At 40.4% G+C, this 23,485-nt stretch overlaps 1 protein-coding gene across 1 annotated transcript in view; it reads left to right on the forward strand.

The window, feature by feature from the left end:
• Positions 1 to 23,485, forward strand: part of LOC311143393 (nck-associated protein 5-like) — a gene marked incomplete at both ends in the record, with an annotated part of 68,813 nt that overhangs the window by 19,269 nt on the left and 26,059 nt on the right. The window contains 2 exons of the mRNA XM_084179227.1: positions 7,318 to 7,356; positions 9,588 to 9,707. Of these exons, the coding sequence (XP_084035353.1) occupies positions 7,318 to 7,356; positions 9,588 to 9,707 (159 nt within the window). The remainder of the gene's footprint in view (positions 1 to 7,317; positions 7,357 to 9,587; positions 9,708 to 23,485) is intronic.

Below are 23,485 nucleotides of genomic sequence, written 5' to 3' on the forward strand. Positions count from 1 at the left end.
TCGTAAATGCTCTGTCGATGCAGTGCCAGAATCTAGATTGCAATCAGCTGCTGGATGAGACACAAGCATGAATCAGGGGCAATTTAGGCCAGAACTGGTATAGACTTTGAAGTTCACCAGAGTGGCTGCATCTCAAATGGCTCCCTATTCCCTAAGTAGTGCACTACGTTTGACCAGGGCTCAGGTAAGAAGTAGTGCACTATATAGGGAATAGGGTGCCATTTGGGATGCAACCAGTGAGTTCACTGGGTTTACTCTAAGCTGAAATGCTTGATAGGGTCTGGAAAGGACTAGGAATGACTGCAGTTTCCTTATTTAAACAGACACAGTTTTGAATCTGATGAGAGTTAAAGCTAGAATCCTTAGCTGCTACATCCATTTTTTGACTTATAAATGTATGATATATACCCATTGACTCTTCAAGAATATAACTTATGCAGTGCATTCGGAAAGTATTCAGACACCTTCCCTTTTTCCACATTTTGTTACATTACAGCCTTATTCTAAAATGGATTAAATAAAGACATTTCCTCATTAATCTACACACAATACCCCATAACAACAAAGTGAAAACTGTTTTTTTTAATACATTTTGACGAATGTATAAAACATTTAAAACTGAAATATGACATTTACATATGTATTCAGACCCTTTGCTATGAGACTCGAAATTGAGCTCAGGTGAGACCTGTTTCCATTGATCATCCTTGAGATGTTTCTACAACTTGATTGGAGTCCACCTGTGGTAAATTCAATTGATTGGACATGATTTGGAAAGGCACACACCTGTCTATATAAGGTCCCACAGTTGACAGTGCATGTCAGAGCAAAAACCAAGCCATGAGGTCAAAGGAATTGTCCGTAGCGCTCCCAGACAGGACTGTGTCGAGGCACAGATCTGGGGAAGGGTACCAAAACATTTCTGAAGCATTGAAGGTCCCCAAGAACACAGTGGCCTCCATCATTCTTAAATGGAAGAAGTTTGGAACCACCAAGACTCTTCCAAGAGCTGGCCGCCCGGCCAAACTGAGCAATCGGGAGAGAAGGGCCTTGGTCAGGGAGGTGACCAAGAACCCGATGGTCACTCTGACAGTGCTACAAAGTACCTCTGTGGAGATGGGAGAACCTTCCAGAAGGACAACCATCTCTGCAGCACTCCACCAATCAGGCCTTTATGGCCAGACGGAAGCCACTCCTCAGTAAAGGGCACATGACAGCTCGCTTATAGTTTGCCAAAAGGCACCCAAAGGACTCTCTGACCATGAGAAATAAGATTCTCTGGTCTAATGAAACCAAGATCGAACTCTTTGGCCTGAATGCCAAGCGTCAGGTCTGGAGGAAACCTGTCACCATCCCTATGGTAAATCATGGTGGTGGCAGCTTCATGCTGTGGGGATGTTTTTCAGCGGCAGGGACTGGGAGACTGGTCAGGATCGAGGGAAAGATGAACGGAGCAAAGTACCGAGAGATCCTTGATGAAAACCTGCTCCAGAGCACTCAGGACCTCAGACTGGGGCGAAGGTTCACGTTCCAACAGGACAACGACCCTAAGCACACATCTAAGACAACGCAGGAGTTGCTTCGGGTCAAGTCTCTGAATATCCTTGAGTGACCCAGCCAGAGCCTGGACTTGAACCCGATCTAACATCTCTGGAGAGACCTGGAAATAGCTGTGTAGCGACGCTCCCCATCCAACCTGACAGAGCTTGAGAGGATCTGCAGAGAAGAATTGGAGAAACTCCCCAAATACAAGTGTGCCAAGCTTGTAGCGTCATACCCAAGAAGACTCGAGGCTGTAATTGCTGGCGAAGGTGCTTCAACAAAGTACTGAGTAAATGTGATATTTCAGTTTTGTATTTTTTATAAATGTATAAAAACCTATTTTTGCTTTGTCATTATGGGGTATTGTGTGTAGATAGATGAGGGAAAAAAAACTATTTAATCAATTTTAGAATAAAGCTGTAACGTAACAAAATGTGGAAAAAGTCAAGGTGTCTGAATACTTTCCGAATGCACTGTAATTGCCTTATGAGCTTAATTTAACTAAAAACCCTAAATATAACCTTGGTTTACTCCAACATTTGTAAAGAAATTAAATGTAAACAAACATGGTTAAAACTATCATTTTGATAACATAATGTTTCTAAGCTGACATATGGAAATATGTTAAGATGGTCATACCATGGATCATTTAGCTATTTGATTTGGAATTTTAGGACCCCTTTAGGTATCAAAAAAGATATATAAGAAAATGGTTTGATAAAATATTGCATTTTGCCTTTACTACTATCTGTCCTATATCTAGGACAGATAGTAGTACACATATTTAACCCCTTATTTTTGTTGGCACAAAACTACCTCCATACTTCCATTGATTTTTATGGGTTACCTTTAGACTAGTCCCGTGACACTTGTGGGGGTCGTAGAGCAAAACTGAAAATCGTAGAGCAAATCAGAATCCTATTAGTTTGTAGGCCAAACTGTTCGGATGCTATTTTGGGATGTCTCCTGGTCTGACAAACAGCTGAAGGTTGACATAGGCGGATGTGGTGGATTGAGACACAGCCCATGAAAAAAAACAGATATCTCTAGCTTAAACTGATGGATTTTGAAGGGGACTTTTTTATTATGTTACTTAGAGGCAGTTACCATGGCGCTGCCCTTTTGAATTTTAAGTATTCAGGTAGAAGATGAAATGTTTTGAAGCAACATTAGTGAGAGTAATTCACTCTGTATGGGTTGAGAACTTGTTATAGTTTGTGGATGAGCTTTTTTGCCAATCTCTCAGGGTGCTCTGTGTCATGACTTCTGAGACAAATTGTTGTGACAGCTAGATTAAAGGGCTACATTTTCTACTGAATAAAAATGGTACCACTGAGTCTCAACTACACGTGTTGATTCAGATCCGAGTCAAGCCAAGCTATTCCGTGTCTGCACTAGCCTAGGTATTCGTCCATTTACTTTCAGGAACAGTGCTGAAATGGACAATGTGATTTTATTTTTTATCAGAACCAGCATGATACAGTTCTGGTTGACACAATTGTCTTTCAGACAAAAAATAATATTGTCTGTGTTCAAGTTTCTGCTTATCTGTTTACGGCTGTGTATCAATCTTCAGCCTTCCTCCCATCCTCCAGCTCTTATGAATATTACATAAGGAGAGCTTAACTCATTAGATTAAATTATGCCATGTATAGCAGTGAATTAGTGGTCACTGTGATGCAACCAGCCAGTTCATCTTTGTCACCAGTAGCAACTCATCAGCTATCAAAGTACCCTCCAAAAGAACCACTGTCTTCTGTAAGGATCTTAAGTCTAAAGTCACATTTCTACAGCATCTCTGCCCCCTACCAGCTCACACAGTCAGCAATGTGCAGTACACTGAACATCACATTTGACATCCCAAAAATGTTGAATGATCAGCACGGTCTCTGAAACTAAACTACATAATTGCTCAATTATATAACTGAGATCAAGTAATAAGTTCAAGCCTTTCATGACATTCTGCTACCTTCATTCATATTGCATATTCAAGGCTACCAACTCAACTCATTTGTTTAAACTGCGAGGAAGCGGACCAAGGGCCTCTCACATTAAAAGCCTTCTTCTTGAAAAGACTGGAGAATTCTCCATGATAGTTGACTTTGAAAAGGTAAAAGAGGAGACTTGACCAGGATCCAGTCTAAGGAAAAGGTTTAATACAGAACTTTTGAATGGTACAGGTAGTCATGAGAATGCAAAACGCCCATGTTGACTCCAATGCTTCCCACAGTTGTGTCAAGTTGGCTAGATGTCCTTTGCGTGGTGGATCATTGTTGATACACATGGGAAACTGTTGAGTGTGAGAAACCTAGCAGCTACCATACCCCATTCAAAGGCACTTAAATATTTACTGTACTGAATGACCAGTTGAAAAAACGGGGAGGGGTTGAGTTGTGGGTTCAAAATGAAACGCTGCCCTTTAAATATATCACTCATTGCTTCAAGCCACACCCCAGCACACCCACCGAATGGAGCAAATGTATCTCAAAGTCTGTTCAAGAACGTACAAGAACGTTTTGGGAAAACGTGTCGTTCAGTACAAACTGTTCCGCAACTTAGCAAACGTTCAAGTCAACTGAACGCACCCCTGTTCTAAACACACACACACACAAGCAGCTAGACACAATTCATCAACTGTAGAGATGTAGATGATAGTATTAATGGGACATCACATGCTATCGGAGTTATTGGAAGTTCGGAGTTCCGACTGGGAAATTTCACTTGAACAACGCTCCAAGTTGTAATTACACGTGGGAAACTCCGAGAAAATGTTGTTACCCGAGTTGCCGAGGTAGTGGCGTTTCACCACTGGCCTTTCACCTTTTCAACCAAAAGATGTCAACAAATCCGTTTTTGACAATTACAAACCTATCAATGTGGATAATGTAGCTAGTTTGACCATATTGTCAATGTTAAGCAAGCAAGTAACTTTATTTGCAACGTTAGCTTGCTTATCTAGCTAGCTAAAATCGTATTGGTTGAATAATGATTCTGACTTTAATAGCACTTGAACACAATAATGTCAGACTCATGACCTCCTTAGCGACAGTTCAACATTTACTGGGGTGGGTGGTCCAAAGTAGTGGAGGGTTGTGTGTTTTTTTATTGGGCACGAAGAAGGGTAGTGCGTTTTTTCCCTGGTTTACATTCACCCTCTTGCAGGTTTTACTATATATACTGAACAAAAATATAAATGCAACATGCAACAATTTCAAAGATTTTACTTAGTTACAGTTCATATAAGGAAATCAGTCAATTGAAATAAATAAATTAGGCCATAAACTATGGATTTCACATGACTGGGCAGGAGTGCAGCCATGGGTGGGTGTAGGAGGGCATAAGCCCACCCACTTGGCAGCCAGGCCCACCCACTTGGGAGCCAGGCCCAGCCAATCAGAATGAGTTTTTACCCACAAAAGGGCTTTATTAAAATGTCTGGGATTTTTTTTTTTCAGCTCATGAAACATGGGACCAACGCTTTAAATATTGCGTTTATATTTTTGTTCAGTGTAATTTATTCTATCATAGCCAAATTTCCTCTTCTGCTTGCATATGACTCCACTATATGAAGGTGTTTTGGTACTTCCCTTATGCAATTGGCCATGCTTTACCGCACGCTTACTATACTACAGGTCAGGGGCGGTGTGTTCAATAGGGCGATATGGGCGACGCACTGCCAAACGGGAAAAGGAAGGGATTTTTTTTCTAATCAATTATATCACGGCAACAGTAGTTATCAGTGTTGTAATCTAGACGTCTGATCTGCCACAGTGCCACACTGCCACTAAATGTCCAATCAGGCTAAAGTCGTGCTTCAAATGGCCCCCCCCCCCTTTTGGGGCGATTTCAGTCAGGTTGAAAATCGCCCAGAAGTCTGTCATAGACTCCCATGTAAAATCTATTTTTTTCAAATTTCAGAGCTTTCAATACAATCTCTATGGGTTTCTGAGGGCTTGCACTTACGCGCTTTCGTCATACGTAACGTAACCATGAACGTAACTAAGAAAAGAGCGGGTAGCAGCATCAATCAATTCACGTACTACTATCAAGATGGCTATAGCGTTCAGTGCAACTCGACAACCACAAAGTGCAGGAGCGCTTTTTTGAGTTCCTTCCCATCTCGGAATCAACCTCAGTCTCAATCGCCAGTGTGCTTTTGGAGAGACTGAACGGTCTTTTTGCCGACGACGTGAAAGTCAAACTCATTGCGCAAGCTTACGATGGAGCCAGTGTGATGAGGCGAGAGAAGGCAAAAGGTGCGTGAGCATTTCAAGAAAGGCCATTACGTGCATTGCTATGCGCATCAGCTGAATTTGATCATGCAGCAAGCTAAAAAGTAACTAGTAAACTAGTCCTCAGCATGCCTGATTTCAATGAGAAAGTCATTGACCGCTTTGCTGCATTGAAAGAGAGAAGAGAACAGTTTCAGTACAAGTAATGTAGCCTCTCTCTCTCTTTGTCCCTCCCTGTCTGTCTCTTTAACACACACACGCCCAAATCAGTTCACAGTTGATGTTGTTTAAAATAGTTATTTTTCATTTTAAAAAAAGTAAACAATTTTTTTTACAAATCTATACAATTGGCCAGAATATGGTTGTTCATATTTACAAAGCCATACAGATAGCTGTGTTTACCTTTTCTATAAATTATTTTCAAATTCTGTTTTCAGGCAAAATGTCTATCACTGTTCATTTTCACAAATCTATACAAGAGGGCAGAATATGGAAGTCTACAAAAATTTCTTATTACCAATAACTTGCATCAATGTTTTCAGTAGCCTCTATCAAAAGCTCCTGCTTGCTCAGGTGCACATATTTCCAATTCAACCATGAGGCCTTTTTGAAGCAAGTAATGTGTATATCAGTATTGACTTATATGCTGCCCCTGTCTTCATGTTGTTGCTGGACATATCTTTTTTAAAATGTGTGTAGGTCACCTAAATCATCAGAAAAGAATTTTTTCAGGAGCCGCCACTGCTACAGGTCAATATAGTCTATCAGTCTGACTGTCTATCCTGCTAACTAGCAATCATACCACATAAAATAATTCAAAGCTGCACATTAGCGGAGAGGACAGGTGAGTCATTGCGCATGAAAGAACATTGAAGAGATGAGACACGCAGCTCAAAAAGCTACCCTCTTGATCTTGTTTAGGGACAACACAATTATCCTACCTAGACTAGCCTACAACACCACATTGCAATGAATAATTGCATTATTGTTTTCAAGTGAGTACAAAATTATACTCTAGGCTGTAAACTGTAGTGAAAATGTCATTTAAATAATTGCGCAAAATAATTGTTTTTTACAGTACAAAGGGTGGGGGGTCGTGTAAAATACACTGGGGAGGGGGTGCAAGGAGAGGGTCGTGTGAAAATATTTTTTACGTTGGGGAGGGGGGTGCATTTTATTTTTATGACAACTCAAGTTGGACCACCCCCGAACTGTCCCTTATTAGGAAGTTTCCCACATCCGACGAGCATCTGAACTCTGCATTAATATTGTTGATAATATTGAATGAAAATAACAACTAGAGCCCTTGAAACAAACAACCAATACAGACAACAATTACAACATTGCTTCTTCACACAAACGTTATACAACAAGCCTGGAAGAATCAAATCAAAATTTGATTAGTCACATACACATATTTAGCAGATGTTATTGCGGGTGTATGTTGACTGAATATTGTCTTAACTTTTCATTGAGTGTATTGTTTATGCAATGTCTCTCTCTATAATTTACCTCCGCTCTCGCCGCTATCTTCCTCTTCTAGGTCGCTAATCAGGTGGTTCAAGCGCTCCTCACTCAAAAGGTTTGTCTTTGTTTTGTTTCATTGAAGCATCATTAAATAAGTCAATCAAGTCTAAGGGAGGCTATAAGATAAATAATGATGGAATGTCATAATGATATATAGTTGTGTACTAGGTAGCACGTCATGTCTATTGAAACTGAAAGACCACATGCTCACTACAACTGTTGGTATATGCTTGTCAGATTTCTGCGGATGTGCCATGTAATCCATCGGCCAGCAGGCCAAATTTCACATATTTACCACATTGTGGTAGCAAAGTCTAATGATGATTTTCATTAAGGTCCATGTCTGTGGGCTATACAGTGCATTCGGAAAGTATTCAAACCCCTTGACTTTTTCCACGTTTGTTACGTTACAGCCTTATTCTAAAATTGATTAAATAGTGTTTTCCCCCTCATCAATCTACACACAATATCCCATAATGACAAAACAAGATTTCTGAATACTTACGTAAATAAGGTATTTCTGTTTTCGCTTTGTCAATATGTGGTATTGTATGTAGATTGATGAGGAAAATGTTTTATTTAATAAATTTTAGAATAAGGCTGAAACGTAACAAAATGTGGAAAAAGGGAAGGGGTCTGAATACTTTCCGAATTCACTGTATTTTGGTATGATACCCACATATCGGAGTTAGCTAATTGTGGTTATCACTGCATTATATGTTACGACCCCTATGCGTTCAGTTGGGCCAACAGGATTGATGGTGTGAAATTTAATTTTGTATTATACAGGGAACAATCTTCTCAATATATGGCAATTGGATATGTTATTAACTTCATAATACAACACGTTTTAAGGTATGAAACAATTGGAATGGTAATGACATCTCTATGGGCCCACCTTGGGGGTCAAAGGTCATACATGTATGTATTTTGGGGTATACCGATCCAGAATGGAAAGTATTGGGATGTGCTCTATTATCAAATGGTAACAGGAGATGATAACTACATAACATTTCCCACAGAACAAGGAGACCCATTGGGGATTTTTTTTTTATAGCTATATAGAGTCATCATAGATTTTATAGATCTATAATCAGTCCCAGCAGCCTATTTTCAAGATGGCCGTCATTCATTCAAAATGGGAGAAACTGTATGGATTTTGCATGGCCATAACTGAATAAATAATTTGTGTAATAAGACCAATAATTGCTTAAAATGCGTGTTACAATTTGTAAGTCGCTCTGGATAAGAGCATCTGCTAAATGATGTAAATGTAAATGTAAAAATGTAAGTTACATGTATTTAGTTTTGTAACCATTTCAAACACTTAAAAGGTTCTATTAGCATTCATCATTTAATTAAAATGACGTGCAATATGATTCTATAAATTGTGTTAACGTCAAGAAATGTGATGTGAAACCTGCCCCGTACATTGCACCCTATATGACATCCCATAGGAATGCATTACGTCCAGCAAAGAGGTACAGGCAACCCATTTTCGCAAAATGCCTTCATAACGAGTGCACCAAACTTGACATAAAACCAATAGCCTACCAGATTTGGATCTCTTCGACTTGTATTATTTTGTAGTTCTGCTATTTTTAACATTGTTGTTTCAATGATGAGTCAGTCTAGGTAACTCATTAGATCTGATGGCAAAAATTGACAAAATCCCATGGTTTTTAAGATGAGATCCACCCAATAGAATGTTCCGTTGTTCTTTGATACAGTCATTTTTCATTGAGCATGTGAACATTCCAACTCAACTCAACAATCCTTTATTAGCCTGGAAACGTTCTATTGCATAGACTCCCATACAACAAGATACAGTATATAAAGGAGTGAAAAACATAGAAACTACTTTTTTGGGAGAGAGTATGATATACAGTATCAATTTGATCAGGGGCTTGTGGGGAACAATTTAATACCGTCAAACCTTTGCCACCCCAAAGTACACACGTTTTTCCAATGGCCCATGGACTAATGCTTCTGAATTAAAATTACAGGGACACCTTTTATGAGTCATGTGTGTATGTGTAAAGCATTATGAATGCATACTAGCATTTTGTATGTATTTGAGGCTCTTATCAGGAGCCACGATCTGTAATGATTGCATGTAGAATGTCTTGTAGGGCCCATGTTTTTAATGGTCAGGTCACGTGGTCAGGACAAACTCCTGGCCCTACATAATGCATAAAAGAAGGCACACTGGACATGTATAATTATAAAGCTGGTTTATACAAAGTGTAACCATCCTTTGTTGTGTGTATGTCGGTGAATCTCCAGGACCTGAAGGAGGAGTGTGTGAAACTGAGAACACGCGTGTTTGACTTGGAGCGGCAGAACCGCATACTGAACGTTCTGTTCCAGCAGCGGGTCAAAACATCCACCAACCCCATCTCTCAGGTAGGCTGGCTTGGCATAGACTGGATAAAGACAAATATTGACCAGTTATAGGTAAGCTATAACAGCATTTGAGCAGGTTCATGGGTTTATAATAACATTATGGAGTAGTCTAAGATTGGTAAATACATTTTTTGACTAGTAGTTTTGACTTTTAAAGTAACAATATATAGCCACTGGTTATTGAAGACTATGACTTACAAATGCCTCATGAGCTTAGTTCTAATGTCTTACCCCAGCATAACTCAAAATATAAGATTGTTTTACTTTCTTGATTGTAAACAATATAATTGTAAACAAACACTGTATAGCTTCAAAACATGGGTAGAACTGTTATTTTTAGCTCATGGATGGTCAATCCTTTCATCCTTAGCGCTGTCTATGAATTTAAGAGCAGTTCCATTTCTCCAGCCCCATCCCTTAGCTGTTTACCAAAACAAGTTTTGTTTCAAATCTCAGATTGTGCCTTTGAAAGGAGATACAGAGAAGTTATTAATTAAGAGCAATAACATATCAACGCACATTCCACCGTAGAACCGTATTTGTCGCCTTCAAATTCACTATGCATCTTAAGAATAGGTTTAATGAGTAATGTATAATTAAGTAAATTATAATAATTACAGAATAATCATGTAATTAAATGATGTTTCTGAATGATTGATTATTACAGTGTTATGACAGCCAATTATCTTGTTATTTGTCCTCTTAGATATTCAAAAGGAGCATGTTGTTGATTTCAAGCGAGCTACAGGCATATCCAGAACAGATGATACCCAACCTATATTGCCTTCAACAGCTTAAGCCGATGTCACACAAAGCAATCTGGATGCAATGTTGCTTGCAACAAAGTTGCATCTGGGTTACTCAGTGTGTCACCCCCAAAATTGCATCCCATGAGATAGAAATCAATCCTATTTCACGCAACTGACTGTATGCAATGTCCAATCAGTGAGCAGAAAAAGGTTTACATGACTCGTCATATTGTCATTTTGGAACTCTGACCCAGTTGTCAAGTCAACACAGCGCTCAGTGCTGCTGACAAAACAGACATGCCAAATGGGAAATGTATACAACATTCTAGACACCATGGCCAGTCAGGATTTATGTACATGATCTGGCATTCAATAAATGTAATTGTAAAAGTGAACACAGACCTTTCTCTGTACAGTTTCAACAGAAATTGTCCAACATGAACTGCACTAGTTGGCTAGCTTGGTAAAACATGGTTGGCAAATAGGCAAGATTTTGGCTAGCTAGCTAAATTGTACAGCCAGCATTTTGTGTATATTAATGTTGTTACAATTACCAAACGTTTGATAAACAAATAATTTATGAAACCATGATGTGATGTATGACAGGATTGCCTGTAGCATGCAATTTCAATTGCGTTTGAAATGCTTTGTGTATCAGCAAAGTTGCTTGAGATCATGTCACTTGCAACTTTCATCTGCATCAGAAATTGCATCCAAATTACATTCTGTCAGCTAAGAGTATGGCTACCCTAAATAATTATAGGAGCTACTTTGTTAATACCCCAATGTTCGAAGTAGATTAGCCCAATATAGACAAACACTATTCATATCTCTGTTTAGTGGGGGATTTAGCACATCTACTCCCTGTGTAGTGTTGCACAATGTTTTGACATCTACAGTATGGTGGATCATTCATCTCTTTGCAAAGTCATGACCAGTAGCAGGAGGCTACACAGGTCCACCAGGGAATAAGAATCTTTGGAGGTTTGCCTGTTGGTATTTAATCAGAAGAAAAATGTATTACAATAGAGAGAGAAAATGACAGATTAAAATCTTTCTAGTTCTTTTCAACCAAAAAATGACCTCACTTGAAATGGTCATGGTTTGAACTTGGCATAGAACATTTATGAAATGTATGAATCCCCTGCCAGTTCATTAAGTCTACTGTATGCTTACAAGTGCAGTTAAATGTCATTCCACATCCCTGGCCTTTTCTTTAAAGGTTAAATTCACCAATTTGCTAAGGGAGCGACTGAATGTACTTCTTCCTGCCGGAGATCAGTGGCTGCAGGAAGTTGTATTGGTACAGATCTGACAGGGTACAACATTTGTTACTATAGTACAAGATTCAAGTGGGATTAGACATAGCCATAGGAAGTTGTTTTGAGGAGGGGGTGCTGACCCAATAAATATTTTATTGGGGAAAAAAACACCTTTATAATAAAGCATTGCATGCATCTATGCAGACTAACAATAAAATATCATTCCTAATGAGATGAGTAGCCTAAGCATAGTACAACATTCGGTAACAGTAATAATAATAATAATATGCCATTTAGCAGACGCTTTTATCCAAAGCGACTTACAGTCATGCGTGCATACATTATTTTTTTTTGTGTATGGGTGGTCCCGGGGATCGAACCCACTACCTTGGCGTTACAAGCGCCGTGCTCTACCAGCTGAGCTACAGAGGACCACAGTATCACTGCAGCCTAAGTTAATGTAACACGTAGCTGTTTGTAAAAAAACCCTGTTGTGAACAGCGAGCACATTTATTTGTACTGCATAATTACAATGGGTGTGTGTGTGTGAGAGTGAGAGAGAAAAAAAACGAGAGGGGTGTTGTAACTAAATGAGTAAACACAAGATTGTGCCTAATAAAACTGAGCACAAAAATAAACTGTTTTAGGACCATTGACAGCTATGCGAGCCATCGCGGAAAAAAGCACTGACCTTGATCCAGCACGGCGGGGCCATGTACTGTGTTGCTTGCTAGTGGGCTACGTGTTTGACATGGGCCCTTTCTCCAAGTTTAGAATCGTAAACTAATAGAAAATAGAAGTGGAAGATCTATTGTGAGCACTGCTCCAGATCACTTGATATCCACCACAAGGGGGAGAGAAGAGAAGAGGGAGAGAGAGGGGAGAGGGGAGAGGGACAGAGAGGAGGGAGAGACAGACACCTGACTCAACTGAAACTAAACTGCCTATCATACAGAAGAGCGTGTGTCAGACTCCAAACCCCCACAACTGAATAGATAAGAGCATAAATCATGAGCGCACCGCTTACAAAACAGAGCTGAGAGCTCTCCATGCAGAATCATGCCGTTGCCACCCAACTAAATCCAGCAAAGTGGACTCACTTATCACTGGAACCTCTCACCAAAGCACCCCCCCACCCCCCAATTGCTCAACAAACCACAACACAACACAACAACTGCGTTCAAGAACAGAAAAAGCACAGCAGACTAATTTCAGTAGTCAACACCATACTATCCACAAGCTATAAGAGTAGCCAACACCGCTCCTGTAAGTCGCTCTGGATAAGAGCGTCTGCTAAATGACTAAAATGTAAATGTAATTAACGTTGCAATAATATGAAATTTTGTAACACAGCAAAAACCAATTAATACATCCCCGAAAAGCATTGAATAACGAATATTAACTGCACGGCGGCAGCTTATTAACCCCCTATGGTCCAAGGGCCTGGGCTGAGTTTCTACTAAGCTAACATATGGAATTGTTTTAAGATGGTCATACCAAGGATAATTTAGCTATTTGAATTTGAATTGAACCTTTTCACGTGTGAGTTCTAAATATCTCTAACGGTCCCCCAGAGTAAGTTTTATTTATGCGTGTTATGTCAGAATTCACTCACTGTTCCAAAATGTTGTTATGCAACAGGACAGTTAACCCGCGCTGCCCTCAAACCAAGGCATGCTGCCTGCTAATTATCTATAGGTTATCTTTCAACTTGTCAATTTTACATGATTTTCTAACAACAATTTGAAATGATGTGAGTTCCACCTCTTCATTAATTCACATAGAAGTAGCCCATTTCACTGTGGCGGAATACTTACACTTGAGGCATGCTATGCTAATGTAAAGCGAGAATTAGCTAGATGAGCTGGACAAACGTCTCTCTTCAATAAGAGCCCAATGGCCCAAGCACTCCACCAGTGTTTCCTCAGGTCAAGTATGCAGACATTTGGTCATCTCCAGTCAGAACGTGGGCAAACTTTTTTCCCCTGGCGCATTGCCTTCGTTCTTATCAAAGTAAGTGCCTTATCATAATACAGTTTCTGTATATCATGTCATTTCTACTGTAGCACATCTATTTATGTATGGAGCAGAATGTATTCTGTGTGTATTCCTTTATAACCACGGACAAGCGAGGTACTGATTTCATAACCTTTATGGTGTTATACTAAATTGTGCTTATACGCTGAACAAAAACATAAACACAATATGCAACAATTTCAAAGATTTTACTGAGTTACAGTTCATATAAGGAAATCAGTCAATTGAAAACAATTCATTAGGCCCTAATCTATGGATTTCACATGCCTGGGAATACAGATATGCATCTGTTGGTCACAGATACATTTTTAAAACGTAGGGGCGTGGATCAGAAAACCAGTCAGTATCTGGTGTGACCACCATTTGCCTAATGCAGCGCGAAACATCTCCTTCGCATAGAGTTAATCAGGCTGTTGATTGTGGCCTGTGGAATGTTGTCCCACTCCTCTTCAATGGCTGTGCGAAGTTGCTGGACATTGGCGGGAATTGGAACATACTGTCGTACACTTTGATCCAGAGCATCCCAAACATGCTCAATTGGTGACATGTCTGGTGAGTATGCAGGCCATGGAAGAACTGGGACATTTTCAGCTTCCAGGAATTGTGTACAGATCCTTGTGACATTATCATGCTGAAAAATGAGGTGATGGCGGCGGATGAATGGCACGACAATGGATCTCATCACTGTACTTCTGTGCATTCAAATTGCCATGGATAAAATGCAATTTTGTTTGTTTTCTGTAGCTTATGCGTGCCCATTCCATAACCCCACCGCCACCATGAGGCACTCTGTTCACAACGTTGACATCAGCAAAACACTTGCCCACACTACGCCACAATGCCATCTGCCCAATACAGTTGAAACCGGAATTAATCAGTGAAGAGCACACTTCTCCAGCATGCCAGTAGTCATTGAAGGGGAGCATTTGCCCACTGAAGTCAGTTACAATGCTGAACTGCAGTCAGGTCAAGACCCTGGTGAGGACGACAAGCATGCAGATGAGCTTCCCTGTATATACACTACCGGTCAAAAGTTTTAGAACACCTACTCATTCAAGTGTTTTTCTTTATTTTTTACTATTTTCTACATTGTAGAATAATAGTGAAGACATCAAATCTATGAAATAACACATATGGAATCATGTAGAAACCAAAAAAGTGTTAAACAAATCAAAATATATTTTAAATTTGAGATTCTTCAAATAGCCACCCTTTGCCTTGATGACAGCTTTGCACACTCTTGGCATTCTCTCAACCAGCTTCACCTGGAATGCTTTTCCAACAGTTTTGAAGGAGTTCCCACTGATGCAGCACTCCATCACTCTCCTTCTTGGTAAAATAGCCCTTACACAACCTGGAGGTGTTGGGTCATTGTCCTGTTGAAAAACAAATGATAGTCCCACTAAGACAAACCAGATGGGATGGCGTATCACTGCAGAATGCTGTGGTAGCCATGCTGGTTAAGTGTGCCTTGAATTCTAAATAAATCACAGAAAGTGTCACCAGCAAAGCATCCCCACACCTTAACACCTCCTCCCCCATGCTTTACGGTGGGAAATACACATGCGGAGATTGTCACGGTTTTGGCCGAGGCTGCTCCTCCTCCTGGTTCGGGCAGGCATCGGCGGTCGTCGTCCCCGGAGTACTAGCTGCCACCGATCTATGTTTCATGTTCGTTTGGTTTGGTCTTGATGTTGTACACCTGTGTCTAGTTAGTCCTCATTAGTGTTCTATTTAAGTCTCGTTGGGTGTGTCTGTGTTTGTGTGTGATTGTTCCTGTCGTATGTTTGCTTGTCGATTTCCTTATTCGCTCGGTTGAGCTTTACTCCACTGTGTTGGAGCGTTTTACGCACCTGTGTAGTGCGCCTTTTGTTTGTCGCCTACGTGCGTAGTTTCGCCTTCGGGCAAGTTTGTTCTGTTTTCCTTGTTGGATATTCCACTAAAGTCTTTTGGACTATACTTCGGTGTCCTGCGCTTGATTCCACCACTACACCCACCTACAGCCTTTATGACAGAGATCATCTGTTCACCCACACCGCGTTTCACAAAGACACGGCGGTTGGAAACAAAAATCTCAAATTTCGACTACAGACCAAAGGACAATTTTCCACCGGTCTAATGTCTATTGATCTTGTTTCCTGGCCCAAGCAAGTGTCTTCTTCTTATTGGTGTCCTTTAGTAGTGGTTTCTTTGCAGCAATTCGACCATGAAGTCCTGATTCACACAGTCTCCTCTGAACAGTTGATTTTGAGATGTGTCTGTTACTTGAACTCTGCGAAGCATTTATTTGGGCATTTACCTGTTCATTGAAATGCATTCCAGGAGACTACCTCATGAAGCTGGTTGAGAGAATGTCAAGAGTTTGCAAAGCTGTCATCAAGGCAAAGGGTGGCTATTTGAAGAATCTCAAATATAAAATATATTTTGATTTGTTTAACACTTTTCTGGTTACTAAATTATTCCATATGTGTTATTCCATAGTTTTGATGTCTTCACTATTATTATACAAAGTAGAAAATAGTAAAAATATGAAAAACCTTGAATGAGTAGGTGTTCTAAAACTTTTGACTGGTACTGTATATAAACTCAGCAAAAAACAGAAACGTCCCTTTTTCAGGACCCTGTCATTCAAAGATAATTAGTAAAAATCAAAATAACTTCACAGATCTTCATTGTAAAGGGGTTAAACACTGTTTCCCATGCTTGTTCAATGAACCATAAACAATTAATGAACATGCACCTGTGGAACGGTCGTTAAGACACTAACAGCTTACAGATGGTAGGCAATTAAGGTCACAGTTATGAAAACTTAGGACACTAAAGAGGCCTTTCTACTGACCAGCCATACTGCTTGTTCTGTGCGTGATTTTCTGAAATACAGGAATGTCAGTGTTCTGCTATGGCCAGCGAAGAGCCCGGATCTCAATCCCATTGAGCACGTCCGGGACCTGTTGGATCGGAGGGTGAGGGCTAGGGCCATTCCCCCCAGAAATGTCTGGGAACTTGCAGGTGCCTTGGTGGAAGAGTGGGGTAACATTTCACTGTAAGAACTGGCAAATCTGGTGCAGTCCATGAGGAGGAGATGCACTGCAGTACTTAATGCAGCTGGTGGCCACAGCAGATACTGACTGTTACTTTTGATTTTGACCCCCCCTTTGTTCAGGGACAAATTATTCCATTGTATCCCTGTGGAACTTGTTCAGTTTATGTCTCAGTTGTTGAATCTTGTTATGATCATACAAATATTTACACATGTTGGGTTTGCTGAAAATAAACGCAGTTGACAGTGAGAGGACGTTTCTTTTTTTGCTGAGTTTATACAGTTGAAGTCGGAAGTTTACATACACCTTAGCCATATACATTTAAACTCAGTTTTTCACAATTCATGACATTTAATTCTAGTAAAAATTCACTGTGATAGGTCAGTTAGGATCACCACTTTATTTTAAGAATGTGAAATGTCAGAATAATAGTAGAGAGAATGATTTATTTCAGCTTTTATTTATTTAATCACATTCCCAGTGGGTCAGAATTTTAAATACACTCAATTAGTATTTGGCAGCATTGCCTTTAAATTGTTTAACTTGGGTCAAACATTTCTGGTAGCCTTCCACAAGCTTCCCACAATAAGTTGGGTGAATTTTGGCCCATTCCTCCTGACAGAGCTGGTGTAACTGAGTCAGGTTTGTAGGCCTCCTTGCTCGCACATGCTTTTTCAGTTCTGCCCACACATTTTCTATAGGATTGAGGTCAGGGCTTTGTGATGGCCACTCCAATACCTTGACTTTGTTGTCCTTAAGCCATTTTGCCACAACTTTGGAAGTATGCTTGGGGTCGTTGTCCATTTGGAATACCCATTTGCGACCAAGCATTAACTTCCTGACTGATGTCTTGAGATGTTGCTTCAATATATCCACATATTTTTCCTTCCTCATGATGTGATCTATTTTGTGAAGTGCACCAGTCCCTCCTGCAGCAAAGCACCCCCACAGCATGATGCTGCCACCCCCGTGCTTCACGGTTGGGTTGTTGTTCTTCGGCATGCAAGCCTTCCCCTTTTTCCTCCAAACATAACGATGGTCATTATGGTCAAACGATGGTCATTTTGTTTCATCAGACCAGAGGACATTTCTCCAAAAAGTACAATCTTTGTCCCCATGTGCAGTTGCAAACCGTAGTCTGGCATTTTTATGGCGGTTTTGGAGCAGTGGCTTCTTCCTTGCTGAGTGGCCTTTCAGGTTATGTCGATATAGGACTCGTTTTACTGTGGATATAGATACTTTTGTACCTGTTTCCTCCAGCATCCTCACAAGGTCTGTTGATGTTGTTCTGGGATTGATTTGCACTTTTCGCACCAAAGTATGTTCATCTCTAGGAGACAGAACGCGTCTCCTTCCTGAGTGGTATGACGGCTGCGTGGACCCATGGTGTTTATACTTGTGTACTATTGTTTGTACATATGAACGTGGTACCTTCAGGCATTTGGAAATTGCTCCCAAGGATGAACCAGACTTTTGGAGGTCTACAATTTCCCATGATGTCAAGCAAAGAGGCACTGAGTTTTAAGGTAGGCCTTGAAAAACATCCACAGGTACACCTCCAATTGACTCAAATTATGTCAATTAGCCTATCAGAAGCTTCTAAAGCCATGACATAATTTTCTGGAAGTTTCCAAGCTGTTGAAAGGCACAGTCAACTTAGTGTATGTAAACTTCTGACCCACTGGAATTGTGATACAGTGAATTATAAGTGAAATAATCTGTCTGTAAACAATTGTTGGAAAAATGACTTGTTTCATGCCCAAAGTAGATGTCCAACCTAAGTGTATGTAAACTTCTGACTTCAACTGTATATAAGTAGTGACAAGAGGAATGAATACACTGTAAATAATGAGTAACAATGACGACTAAAAATGAAATGGCTATATACAGGGAGTACCTGTCCCGAGTCGATGTGCAGGGGTACAATGTAATTGAGGTAGCTACAGTATGTACATATAGGGTTAAAGTAGGTAACAGGATAGATAGATATTTGCAGCAGCGGGTAGCCATTTGACTAGCTATTTAGCGGTATTGTTTAGCAGTTTTATGGGTTGGGGGTATCACGATCACTGGAAATACCCCAAATGGCCAAAGCATTGATGGTAGTTTTAAACAATGCCTGTACAGACACACAAACATGAATAGTTCCATCATGGCAATGTTACTTACCAAGTATCAAGGCCCAGAAACATTCAATATTAACAACACAAAGGAAAGTAGAAGTCTTTGAAATGAAGACCATGTCCTCACACTGTCCTGGGGTGAGTTTCCTAAAACCTTCGTAGCTAAAGTGGTACTTTATTTCTATCAATGAACCAGATGCACACAACACGTAGTAGTAACTGTAGCGCTGTAAGGGTTGGTGTGAGGTGTGACCCAGGTGCGGTGCAGGATATACAGTAGGCAGTAGGCAGAGATGGTGAAACAAGGATCTTTACTGGTGGTCCCGAAGCCAAAATACAAAATAACGGACTTATCACAATAAAATAAAGGCGGAGCAAATAAGTCTCCAAAAACCGGTTGACAGCCAAAATTCAAAATACTACCTACGACTGAAACAAATAACGAAACAGGGAGAACACTTCTCAAGTACCTGTACATAGGTCTCTGATCAGACACTGAGTAGTACTGCTGGACATAGAGAAACTAACAGAGAAAACTGAGCAAGGGAACACAGGGAAGTGAGGGCATAAATACACTGGTGAACATGTAGACAAAGGTGACAACAATAGAATACTGATTAGTCTAGACTATGAGTGAGGAGGTACCTAAGGTTGTCGGAGGATGACACCTAGTGGTTCGCTCCGGAACTGCGACCCCCTCCTGTAACATAGAGCGGTAGTCAGATAGAGACACACAGGAGATTCTCTCCCTCAGGGTTACGTAACGCTGCATGGGCCCAGACCAAGCTTGGTCTATTGTGCTGGTTTCCTCATCTCTCTGTATAGTGTGAAAATGGAAAGTGAACAGCAGTACAGCCTAATTACTGTATGGGCTGCAAGGCATGGTGCCTAAGGTGGCAAGTACCTAACCGACTTGCCAAAACTATAGTTTGTTAACAAGAAATGTGTGGAGTGGTTGAAAAACGAGTTTTAATGACTCCAACCTAAGTGTATGTAAACTTCTGACTTCAACTGTATATAAGTAGTGACAAGAGGAATGAATACACTGTAAATAATGAGTAACAATGACGACTAAAAATGAAATGGCTATATACAGGGAGTACCAGTCCCGAGTCGATGTGCAGGGGCACGATGTAATTGAGGTAGCTACAGTATGTACATATAGGGTTAAAGTAGGTAACAGGATAGATAGATATTTGCAGCAGCGGGTAGCCATTTGACTAGCTATTTAGCGGTATTGTTTAGCAGTTTTATGGGTTGGGGGTATCACGATCACTGGAAATACCCCAAATGGCCAAAGCATTGATGGTAGTTTTAAACAATGCCTGTACAGACACACAAACATGAATAGTTCCATCATGGCAATGTTACTTACCAAGTATCAAGGCCCAGAAACATTCAATATTAACAACACAAAGGAAAGTAGAAGTCTTTGAAATTAAGACCATGTCCTCACACTGTCCTGGGGTGAGTTTCCTAAAACCTTCGTAGCTAAAGTGGTACTTTATTTCTATCAATGAACCAGATGCACACAACACGTAGTAGTAACTGTAGCGCTGTAAGGGTTGGTGTGAGGTGTGACCCAGGTGCGGTGCAGGATATACAGTAGGCAGTAGGCAGAGATGGTGAAACAATGATCTTTACTGGTGGTCCCGAAGCCAAAATACAAAATAACGGACTTATCACAATAAAATAAAGGCGGAGCAAATAAGTCTCCAAAAACTGGTTGACAGCCAAAATTCAAAATACTACCTACGACTGAAACAAATAACGAAACAGGGAGAACACTTCTCAAGTACCTGTACATAGGTCTCCAATCAGACACTGAGTAGTACTGCTGGACATAGAGAAACTAACAGAGAAAACTGAGCATGGGAACACAGGGAAGTGAGGGCATAAATACACTGGTGAACATGTAGACACAGGTGACAACAATAGGATACTGATTAGTCTAGACTGTGAGTGAGGAGGTACCTAAGGTTGTCGGAGGATGACACCTAGTGGTTCGCTCCGGAACTGCGACCCCCTCCTGTAACATAGAGCGGTAGTCAGATAGAGACACACAGGAGATTCTCTCCCTCAGGGTTACGTAACGCTGCATGGGCCCAGACCAAGCTTGGTCTATTGTGCTGGTTTCCTCATCTCTCTGTATAGTGTGAAAATGGAAAGTGAACAGCAGTACAGCCTAATTACTGTATGGGCTGCAAGGCATGGTGCCTAAGGTGGCAAGTACCTAACCGACTTGCCAAAACTATAGTTTGTTAACAAGAAATGTGTGGAGTGGTTGAAAAACGAGTTTTAATGACTCCAACCTAAGTGTATGTAAACTTCTGACTTCAACTGTATATAAGTAGTGACAAGAGGAATGAATACACTGTAAATAACGAGTAACAATGACGACTAAAAATGAAATGGCTATATACAGGGAGTACCAGCTACATACAGGGAGTTACCAGGTTACGTAACGCTGCATGGGCCCAGACCAAGCTTGGTCTATTGTGCTGGTTTCCTCATCTCTCTGTATAGTGTGAAAATGGAAAGTGAACAGCAGTACAGCCTAATTACTGTATGGGCTGCAAGGCATGGTGCTCAGCAACCGAGGGGAAAGAGGAGAGATGGGGAAAAAAGAGGGGGAGAGGGTGAAAAGGGTCCATATCAGGGTATATCTTTACATGAAACGTTTTCAGACCATTTCTAATGCATATTTGGAGATTTGTGGATATGCACCATATCCTGACAAATGCTGAATCCATATGTGTCTTTTAGACATATTTGATATTGGGATTACTTTCGAATATCATATATGGACATTTCCTATGGCCAGATATGTACTCATTCGATATCCTGAGATATGTGACATCCTATTTTCTCTCTTCATGTTGACAAATACTGACTGTATACATATAATATCTGTGTTTGCTGGGTTACATTCAATTGCTCTGCAGCTCCTCCAAATTGTAAGTGTGTTGATGCAATCAAGGTGACATTGATTATACCCAGCTTGTATTTCACATTCAAAATGAATCTTAATAGCAATAGTTATTGTACAGTAGCCCCTGCTTTCAAATTCCCATAAAGTCATTCAGATATGAAAGCAGGAAAAATTATCCCAGGACTGGCAGGCGAAGTCGCCCTTGACTTGTAGTCACTGCTGTACATGGAATGTTTTTGTCTTACTGTATCGGTGATGTCAAATCTCTGAGAAACCCTTGGAGTTGCCAGCGGTAATTAGCTTGCAGATTAATCCGCTGGAACGTGCTTTTGTTTGGCATTCTCCCACAGCGCATGTGAAATAAAGAAAGAGCAGATCATCAAATACAATGTGAATATCAATGAATGGACTAAATCGGCCTAGTCCCCAGCTCCCTGATGCAATTATTTTCTATTCACATTAATTATTGCTAACAGATGACACTAATGACTTTCAGCGAAAGCTGGCGATGGCAGCCCTGTTAGGGATCAATGCTATTTAAAAAGGGGTCGCAGCACACCTAACACTTTCCGTCTATCAAAATGTTTTGCATGTCAGCAATCAAGTTTTCAAGATATAGAATGTTCGAAATACAGAAAGTGTCACTTTCTGTATTTTGAAAGTTCTATATCTTGAAAACTTGATTGCTGACATGCAAAACGTTTTTGGACTGTATCAACAGTGGACTAATGAAACAAATGCCAAAAGATAGTTATTGAGTGGTATTTTCCTTTAAGTTTAAATCAAAGTTTATTGATCTCTTACACAGTTTAGCAGATGTTATAGTGGGTGCAGTGAAATGCTTGTGTTACTAGCTCCTAACAGTGCAGAAAAAATTTCAAACAAGTACAACAAAAACTAGAAACAAGAAATCAGGAATGTGAGAAGGAATCCAGTTAACCAAATTAACACTTTCTCAGTAATCGAAACACAATCTACGCATAAATACACCAAAAAGATATATTAAGAATGATATGTACACCAGTAGATATATTACAGTGAGCTACGTCGAGAATTCAGTGTATATATAAATAGTGTAACAAAATGCGATGTACAGTAGTAGATATATTAGAATGAGCTCTGTGAAGAATATACTATATGAACACACTGTGTGAAAAACAGTATAAAAGAAACGGTCCAGTGTTTATTGTCTCTATATACATGGGACAGCAGCATTGGCTGTGTGTGTGTGTGTGTGTGAGTGTATATGTGAGTACTGGAGTCTGTGTTTTAATGAGGTGACAAGCTTTGTCTCTTACTACAGGAGATGGTGCGGTGGCTGTTCAACAGTCTGATTGCCTGGAGATAGAAGTTGTTTTTTAGTCTCTTGGTGCTGAGTTTGATGCCCCTGTGCTCTCTCTGTCTGCTAGATGGTAGCAGAATGAACAGACCGTGACTCGGGTTGCTGAGGTCCTTGATGATCTTCTTGGCCTCACCCATCAAGTGTGGCTGAGGGATGGCCAAGTAGACCTACCATTCTGGGCACTAAAACATTCTCCCTTTGCTCACAGGCTATGTGATTGAAAGTTAGATAAAGCATTATCCTTTTGGGAAACGAGGTCCCATGGTTCCAGCCAGATAGACAGAGGTTAAGA

This window comes from Coregonus lavaretus, assembly GCF_964263955.1.
Source record: "Coregonus lavaretus genome assembly, chromosome: 16".
NCBI lineage: Eukaryota > Metazoa > Chordata > Actinopteri > Salmoniformes > Salmonidae > Coregonus > Coregonus lavaretus.